Raw genomic sequence first — 9,443 nt, forward strand, 5'->3', positions numbered from 1 at the left:
CATTACTCTTCCATTCATCCACCATGTACACTTCTTCAGACATTTTGAATGTAATAAAGCCAATGATCTAATGAATTAGCAAAGCTTCATAGTACGGTATGTATCCTCAGTAGGTATAATGGCTGAGCCTTTCATTGACCCAATTGCTGATAACCAAACTTCACAAAAACTTTTTTTTCTCTTAAGAATGCAAACATATTTATGTATTGCAATACTAGAAAATGTTATAGGTCAAATATCCTATTACTTTTTGGACATATTAAAAATTCATCCGTTCACAGGGACAACATGCAAACTCCACACAGACCTCCAACTGTACATTCCTCACCACTGTACTGACTAGGCTTCATTTACATATCCCTCTTCAGGACTTTAACTGAAGGCTTATTGTTTGAAACTGCAAAGTACTGAAAAAGCAGAAATTCCATTGTGATATTACTCATGTATGTATTTTACATACTATTTACTAAATATGTCTGAGTTGAAACCAAGGAAAAAAAAATCCAGCCCCATCTGAAGAATCAGGAAATACACCTTTTGTGTCTGTCACTCTGCACTTTATTCCATTTTCAGGAGTTGCAATCGCAGTAAAATATCCCTTGGTTTTATTAAAAAAAACTGATTCGTGCTTCTAAATCTCGTAATAAATACAAAATGTTTTTAAAAAAACGGAAGATACGCGTATTTGCAGGAATCAACTAAATGTCAGTCTCTGGTCGGCGATGTCTTTTGCTCCTCAGATTTTTCCAGCCAGTCTTTTGGCTTTGTTGATGACGGTGTGCAGGAAGGAGTAGAAAAACAGCAGGTTGTCATACTCGCCGCTGTACTCCTGTGCGAGGCAATGCTCGTGGAAGTCCTTCAGGAAATAGTAAATGGCCTCGATAGTAGCCAGGTAGGTGTCTGGCTTGCCCTTCTGCCGACGCCAGAAACATGTTTTCCTCGTCTTCAGCTCCACCTGGAGCAAACCTGAAGGAGAACACATGGGAGCAGAGTGACTTCATGTTAAAAAAACATCACGACTGAAGGAAAACTGCCTCTCATGATCACAAGAAGTGGAAGGCAGTCTCCAGACATTACCCTGCAGCCTCTCGTCTGTGCTGATCTTGTTGGTCTGATTCCATGTGCTGTCGATAAAGACCACTCTCTGTAGGGGATACACCTTTGACTCCAAGCCCTTTGCTTCACTTGAGGTCCCCAACTCCGGGTTCTTGGAAGCGTGTGTGGCACCTTGAAGTCCCTCGGTTTTTAGCCTCTTTGTGCACGGTTCATAAAAGGAGTCATGTGACCTGTCGAGTAAACACTGCAACATGTCTTGAACTGAGACAGCCCCGGGACCAGGGAACACCAACACCACCTGGGGAGAGAACACAAACCCAGTGAAACACCAGAGGGAAAAGCAAGGCTGCAAAAGATGAAAACATGCGTGTCAAATGTGTTGTTTTTGGAGTGTTGTGATTTACATGCGGCTAAATTTAGGAAGCAGTGAAAGAAAGGTAAACAGTTTGACAGGAGTGAAGTGAAAACAGTCAAATACAAGGAGAACTAGGATGAAAAAGGTTTAGTTTGAAAACATCAAACACAATAAGGACACGCAGCTTGTGTGCTAAAGCCGCTGTACTTCTGTATGTCAAGTAAAATCACTGAATCACGTTACATCCGAGATACTTGTGCTGTAGACTTTAGACTTGACAGGCATGAAATATGAGAACGTTGCAAGTGATTTGATCCTCTCTAAATCAACCAAATTCTTTTTTTTTTTTCTTTCCCACAATATAAAAATTCTTATGGAGCATGGATCCAAATCTGAAATTAGTCACGTTACAAAAAAAATAAGTTGAATAAAATGTGCAAAATGTGGAAAAAAGACAGTAGCCGTATCATAATTCATCTGAAACGCAGAGAGTGAAAACACAAATAGAAACAGCAGATACCGAGCAGTGACTACCAAGTTTGGTAAGCAAGTTTAAATATGAAGACCAACGGAGCAGGAATTACTGGCGATGATTTCAGTCTCAGTTTTGACTAAAAACAATGATTTTCCTGTCTGGAATCTATAATTGGATGCAGCATGGTGGAGTAGTGGTTGGCACTCTTGTTCCATTCGTTCAAACTCTTGTTCATTTCTTTGCCAGGACCTTACTGTGTGGAGCTTGCATGTTCTCCATGTGAGTGCACAACTTTCCTCTGAGCTTCCTCACACAATTCACACTGATTGACGATGCAAAACTGTTGTTAGCTGTCCATTTTTTTTTTTTTTTTTTTGGTCGTTTCTCCATGTTTATCTGTGATGGATTGGAAACCTGTTCCCTGGCTTTAGTCTGTCAGCTTGTGAATGACTACCCAGAGGTTTATTTTTTTTTTTTTTTGTATTCTGTGATGTTAAACTGAGGGATTTTAGTTTTGAGTCCACTGAAAGTTAAGTGTAGTATATCACTGTCTGATCAAATAAAAAGAAAAACACACACACACACAAAAAAAAAAACATCGAAACAAAACAAACCTTATCCTTCTCAAACTCCGGTATGCAGGGGTAGGTGTATATGGTGACGTCGCTGGGTGCCAGGATCTTGGCGTGGATCGCAGTGCTCTTGCCATCAGTCTCATTGGGATGTTTTATGATGTCTATCTTCACGGGAAGCTGAGCACACACACATACACATACACAGACACACACGTGGAGTCAGGTACAGAGCACGGGCACATGTGCAGAAAATAATAACTAATTTTCCGCTACATGAAAACAGGGATAACTTTACAACTCCTCCACACGAAAGCCTCCAGTAAAAGCACAGCTGAGTGGGTCTTGACCTTTCACTGACCTTGATTAAGGGAACTTCTTGAGGACTGACACCCACTAATGAGCAGCATGTGTAGCAAAAGAACATCCTTGATCCGCCGCATTTAGAGCACTTCAACCTGCCCCTCTCCTGTGCTTCTTCCAGCACAGCATGTGATGCCAATTTTAGACCCTGGAGAGGCGTGCTGGCCGGCCCAGCAGCGTCCGATGAATCACTGGAGACTGTTGTTTTGTCACGGCAACAAGGAGAGAGACGCTGGTCTTGATCCAGGCTGCTCATGCTTGCTTTTTGAATGTTGGCAGGCTTGTTTTGGGTTACGCCAACTCCTCAGTCATATCTGTCCATGAGTGATAAAAGGAATGAATAAATGTTAGAGGACAAATGATCTCAATTTTAGCTTCAGAACCAAGCAGTGCAAGAGTTTTCTCCACACACTCCAGCTTCTTCCCACAGTCCAAAAACAGGTCTGAAGTGAGTCAAGGACTCTAAACTGAATGTCGGACTGAATTTGTGTATGTCGCTCTATATTCGCCCGGTGATGGATTGGAAACCTTCCCTGGGAACGCGTTGATGTTGTCTATTGTGATGTAGGATGGACTACAGCCTCCATAACCCTAGATGCATAAAGTGATAAAAAGATGGAGGGATGGAATGAGCAGTGCAGCGATGCAGAAAAGAAATTTACTGGCCAAGGAGCTGTTAGCAGAGGGTCACATTGGAGTGTTGTTTTTGGTAAATGGTTAGAAATACAATTGTATTTCCCTGATGAGACAGGGCAATGTCTATGTGATGCCATAATATGATAAGAGACACAACTCACAAAATCACTTTGTAAGGGACAAGTTAAATACAAATCCACACAATCCTTTTCAGTGAGGGGATTCAATAACTCACTTGTGCTGTGTGAGGTGTTCTGCTGACAGGAAGTTTGTGAAAAGTAAATTGTGAGCAAAAATTCTTACTTGTTCTTACACTTATTCTACAAAGATAAAGTGCATAACAAACCTCTGCTGAGCGCTCCAAAGTCCTATCGCTTTTGACCAAGGCATCAAAAGAAATGTGTCACTGAAGGAAAATTAAAAAATTATTTTAAAGCGATACTTCAACATTTTGGCAAATTGGCCCATTCAGCGCAATTCCTTAGTCATTTCGAACAGCATACTTACTTTTTTTGTGAGGGCGAGCTGTTTATTCAGTGGCAAGTAGGTTTTCGGGACGGACACATGAGTGAAATGACTAAGGAATTGCGCTAAATGGGTCAATTTGCCAAAATGTTGAAGTATCGCTTTGAACACATGAGAAGAACATTCTTAGAGAATATGAGGCTGGTTAGAATAAGTAAGAGATGCATCTCATTGTATATAATTTGTAACGATGCAAAATGGTTTGACTTATTGTAAAAAAAAAATGATGCTGCAGTACAGAAGATGGATGGATTGTCAAAGCTCCTTCCAGTTCAGACTGTTTATTGTCATCTGCATATCTTCCATTGCTGCATGAATGAACCTCATCACTGGTATTCCTCTGCTTATCCTGCCATATGACTCCATCCTCATCATTTTCCTTACACGTTCCTCCACATACTCATCCACCTCAACTAAACCCTGTTCATTCTGATCATCCCAGTGAAACCTCATCATAGCAGTGCATGTTTGATTGTGATTTTTGTTTTCTTTAAATGACTGTACTCAGTATGGCTTTACTGTTTTTCGCGTATAATTCTTAATGAATGTGTTTTTCACAGGAAGGAAATAGGCTGGAGGGAGGAAGTTCTTCCACACAGAGTGTAAAACACCACTGTTGCTGCTTTCTGCTGCAGAGAACAACGCACACACAGTCTAGTCATCGGAACAAGGGGAGAAAGTTAAAGTTAACACCTTTTTCCTTATCCGAAGTGAGATTTGTTAGCTGCACGTGCGTAACAGCTTCACGCACCGGAGCTAATCCATTCATCACTGCGAGTCTAGCGTCGGTTAGCAGACATGTCACGCGCTCACCGCCACATATAAAGCAGGACGACTCGTCAGCTCAGAAAAACACACAGCTAAAGCTGTTCGCCTGACCAGACACACAACACTACCGCGTTTCAGACGTTCCTACCAGTGTTTTTGTTGATGCACGCTGGCGGGGGCCGTCTTCTTCTGCGCCGGAAGTGCTCTGACGTCACAGGTTGCAGCGCTCAGCGAGCGTGCTGCTGTCGTGTGGACGCTCCACGCGCTGCACAGAGAGGAGAGGTAACTCGGTTAAAATCACCAAACTTTAAACGTTTTAACTATGAATGATAATTGATATCACTTAAAGTGCAATTTTGCTTTTTATATGATAAAACTGTGTTTATGTGGAATGATATTGAGCACGCATGTGTCAGCTAGTTTTGACAGTATTTATATCTACTGTCAAGAAGCATATTTATTTAATGTGGGGGTTCTCAAAATTTGGGAGAATAAACAAAGATTAGAAGCATTACTCTCATTACTCTTCCCTTGCTGGTTAGTCCAGGGGTGTCAAACACATTTCAACCTAAAAATGGTTAGCACCTACCTGCATTTTTCTAAATGTCTTTTATGGTTTCCTTTTAAACATTTAATGACTCTAATAACCTTTTAAAGTTTAGCTGTCTTCCTACTCTTTAGTACTTTGAAATTGCTGAAATGTAAAGTGCATTATTTCTAAATGACATTTATTATTAGTATTGATATTAATATTCATGTTATTATTATAAAAGTTTTCAGTTATACAATCTCTTATTTAAGTTAAATGATGGAACACAAATAAGACATACATAACAAAAATCTTTATTTCTAAATTCAAAAATAAGTAATAATTAAGGGACCATTTTGGGGCCAGAAATTTGGCTTGTTGCACGAGTTCAACGCTATGTTAAAAGACATCCCCTTGACCAGGTTTATCTTGCTGCTGCACCTGCCTGAAGGTTTCTGCTGCCCCCCATGTGAGGCCTGTCCCACACTTGAAGCACTAATTTAGGGTTTACAGGAGTCACTACAGCAAGTTGTTACAATTTTTACTGTTGACTTGGCTAGTTTGTTGGCGGTCCCTTCCCTGCCTCCCTGCCGAGATTTGAACTTGTGTCCACCACAGTCAAGGTGGAGACATGACGCGATGCAGGCTACAACCACAATTTCACATACTCGTACACTTTAGTCCAATGAAAAACAAGACTATACTTAAGGCACTTTTATTTGTAATCACATTTACTCAGTATTTACTCAGTGTGTTTGTGTTTTTCACTGGAGCAATAGATACCTCATAAGTGAAGGATTGATGGGTTTTATATTGTATTGATGTGCCATACAGGAGAAATGACGTTAAAATATGCATGTGTATTTGTCCCATTAAAAGCCAAATGTGGTTTCTGTGATGCAAAGCAGACTGTTTCATATCACATTTGAAAGATACCTCAGCTTTCAAACTGTAAAAAAAAAAAAAAAAAAAAAAAAAGAACAATCACATGGCAAACAGATGTGTGATGACTGAGATCTTCAATTGATATTAGATTCCCAACAATCAGGAGTGTGCCAAATGTGCTCTGTGTACCAGCTTGGTTTTTAGAGTCATAGCAGGAAAGTGCACTTCATCAACATTCGTCATCCTGCCTACTGAAATCTGCACATTTATTACAACTCACTGTTGACAATAGATTTTCATTCTTTTTAGTCAGTTCACTCTGCTCAGCATTGCCATTTTCATTAAATTGACAAAATGATATAATATGGGAGCCAGCTGCTTGCATCAAATAAAAATGGAATCTTGTCATCTACTGTTATTAAAAGTCGTATATTTAAACTTTCTTTTTTTTTTTTTTTGCCTTTTCTTTGTTGTACTGCATTTTAAATTCAAGGAAAACCTTCTAACGTTATCGAACTGTCCCAGCAACGAAATCTTCATAAATCAAATATGCTTTTACAAATGTATCAGTCTGCACAGCCTGAGCACTCTTTTTGTTTCTCAGGAACAGCTGGCTGACAGCTTTAGGAGGTATCACATGGACCTGCTGACCTTCTGGATCTCAGGTGACCGGGCACTGATTATACATCCGTGCAATCTCTCTCAATCTGACAAGCTTTCCCATTGTTTTTCTAGTGCCAGTTGTACAGTTTATTTTTCATGTGGAAAGAATCAGTTTGTTTCATATTGTTGACATGTGACTAGAAAAAGTGAACCCTTATCACTGTATTCATTTGGAAAAAAGAATCCTTAAAATGAAACTGAAAACTGCGTGGGAAAGTGTAGAGGCAAGTCGGAAGCCTCAGCTGTTAAGCCTTCATGCATCAATATGCATCCAAAATCTGCCATCAAAGATAAAATCCTCCTTAATCCATCTGTTTTGAATGGCATAACAGTCAATTACAAATTGGTTTAAAATTGTTAATCCTTCAAGTCCCAAATGTGCCTATTTAGGATTAATTCATGTGTTAAAAAAGAAATTTTTATCCTCTGCATCCCATATTTATTCAAACATGTTCTGTTCATCACCAAAGGAAGTTATTATGCTATTTACAGACCGTTTCCTCACCTTCTACCCAACCAGCTTCTGCTTCTGTCATCCTGGGGTTGCTGGAGCCAATTCCAGCTCACTATCGGAGAAGGCAATGTACATCCCGAACAAGTGAACAGTCCATCTCAGATAATCACACACTCACGTTAACGCCTCAGGACAATGTTAGAGCCCCCATTTAAAGTCAACCAGATGTTTATGGACTGTGTGACAAAACTGGAGGACTGGAAAAAAAAAACTCATTCATTTACAGGGAAAATATGCAAACTGAAGTATCATATTGCATTTTACTTTGTATAAAGTTGACAGGAAAATCGCTGGTATCTCACCAATCCATATGGTATGTCTTTGGAAACACTTACACATACAAGAACACCAGCTTTTGTGGAAATATTTAACGAAGCGATCAATATAACTTGTGCAATCCATGTAAATATTCAACATAGCGAAAGAAGTAACACTCCCTTTATGGTGATAACTTCGAGAATGCATTTCCAGAATTTCATTCCAGGCCTGCTGTTTTCTTTAGTACTTTAAATTCAGTTGAATGCATTTCCAATTCAGTCACTACTGAATGTGGTGGTACGCGCACACCTGTCGGCCACCAATCACGCCAAGCCCAACCCTTGATTAGAGCAACTCCCTACACCTGCTGGGCTCTCCCCTCACCTCTGGCAGTCACACAGAAGCCTGCTCGAAGCAGGGCGTCAATCTGCTTGATTCACAAACTTTACTACGCTGTTGGGCTCATCAGCGCTGAGCTGAGCGCTGTCCCTCTTGTCGCCTGAGTTATTGCGCTTCCCTGGTTGTTGCGAGGGGACCTCCTTTTCTCCGACGGGCGTGTGTCAGTGATCCCGTGTATTGTTCTGAACGTGATGCGAGCATTGAGCTGCTGCTGTGACGCACACCTCGAGTCTGCGCGTATAACTCCAGCAACTTTGGCTCCCAGTGGCGGGCCTCCCCTTCCGCCCGATCTGCAGCTGCTCTCCTCCTCTTCAACAGTTTAAAAGCTCCGCTCCACTCCACCTCTTTACGCCGCTCCTCCTTCACGGACCGCGAGGGTGCGGGACATTAGTGACGCAACGACTGGTAATATACAATTGGGGAGACTGTGGTCCTGTTAATAAAAGGAAGAAGGGCATCGAGCCCAGAGATTTGGTGGGTCCAGGTACACGCACAGTGTACTCTTTTCTTTTTATGTTGGTTGTGATTGGACGAATGAATGAGATACAAATATTTTACAATTATGTGTTTTAAAGGATGGTGATGTCAAAATAAAGATTAATGTACTTTCTATTCTGTGGTCCGTCGTTCCCTCAGTCCACTGACTTGTGTTGCCTTTTTCAGGCAGGGTAATTTGCTGTTTAATCAGCTGGCGTTGTCACCATTTCCAAATTTAACTAGGTATAATCAATTCTAGATTTTAAGAATATTTAAGTGAGGTGAATTGATTAATCTGAGGCCCATTCGGCTACATCGTGGCGTTGTCGGCAGGATGGACTGAGTGGAAATATGGGCTTTGTGTTTACTGTATAGAATATTTAGGTATCAGTGTGTGATGCGCGTATTGCCTTAGTTATGGTGTGGCAAGGGTGGAAAGTAATATAGGCACACATTATATGCATTTTTGGTTTGCTGTGTTTGCATTGTTTCTTGTTTGCCGAGTTTTCCATTTTGATTATTTTGCTGTGTTTTCTATTGCATGTTTGCTATTTTGATGCTGTAGTGAGTTACTGTATAGCTTTGCTCATCCAAGTACGCATTACTACTGGTAAGGGTAAAACGTCACTGATACTTCTAGTCTATTGTACAGTACTGGGAATTGTAGGAGTAGCATTTTTCTTCATTTTGAATTTAAAATCCAAACATGGAGGAGCGGCTAAAAGAATTGGAGGAGATGGTAATTCAATTAAAAGCAGATAACGACCGTTTGCGCCAAGTAGGCACCTCAGACACTTCCAATCTTGCTGGGACGTCCTCTTCTAGCGAATCTGTGGCCCCGACACGTACTGGTGTGGGGGTTGATCGACTAGTTTTCATCCCGCGAGATCGTAAATGCCCAATGTTTAGGGGTAGGATGGGAATTAGTTTAGCAGAGTGGTTGGAGGAGGCAGAGGCGTGTATGCGGG

General features: G+C 40.9%; 1 protein-coding gene across 3 annotated transcripts; it reads right to left on the reverse strand.

The window, feature by feature from the left end:
* Positions 1-7: 7 nt before the first annotated feature.
* dtwd1 (DTW motif tRNA-uridine aminocarboxypropyltransferase 1) lies at positions 8-4,955 on the reverse strand. 3 transcript variants are annotated; one of them, XM_030096125.1, is made up of 6 exons: positions 4,899-4,955; positions 2,820-3,135; positions 2,501-2,638; positions 1,228-1,354; positions 1,078-1,167; positions 8-966 (listed from the first exon to the last, which is right to left on the reverse strand). In XM_030096125.1, the coding sequence occupies exons 2-6, from the start codon at positions 3,075-3,077 to the stop codon at positions 737-739; spliced, it is 843 nt and encodes a 280-aa protein (XP_029951985.1). In that variant the 5' UTR covers positions 3,078-3,135; positions 4,899-4,955; the 3' UTR covers positions 8-736. The 3 variants fall into 3 exon arrangements, with proteins under 3 accessions (XP_029951985.1, XP_029951968.1, XP_029951977.1); XM_030096108.1 differs by having other exon boundaries at positions 1,078-1,354; XM_030096117.1 differs by lacking the exon at positions 4,899-4,955 and adding an exon at positions 4,676-4,748 and having other exon boundaries at positions 1,078-1,354.
* Between the last annotated feature and the right edge of the window lie 4,488 nt (positions 4,956-9,443).

The sequence above is a fragment of the Salarias fasciatus genome, chromosome 1 (genome assembly GCF_902148845.1).
Source record: "Salarias fasciatus chromosome 1, fSalaFa1.1, whole genome shotgun sequence".
Taxonomy (NCBI): Eukaryota; Metazoa; Chordata; class Actinopteri; order Blenniiformes; family Blenniidae; genus Salarias; species Salarias fasciatus.

Bases quoted from the DNA above. Each gene is read 5' to 3' on its own strand.
- dtwd1 (XM_030096108.1), bottom strand. From the start codon at position 3,077: ATGAGCAGCCTGGATCAAGACCAGCGTCTCTCTCCTTGTTGCCGTGAC. The intron at 1,355-2,500 runs GTTTGTTTTGTT...TTCTCTCCCCAG, and splicing joins CGGAGTTTGAGAAGGATAAG to GTGGTGTTGGTGTTCCCTGG. The intron at 967-1,077 runs GTAATGTCTGGA...GTTCTCCTTCAG, and splicing joins CACAGACGAGAGGCTGCAGG to GTTTGCTCCAGGTGGAGCTG.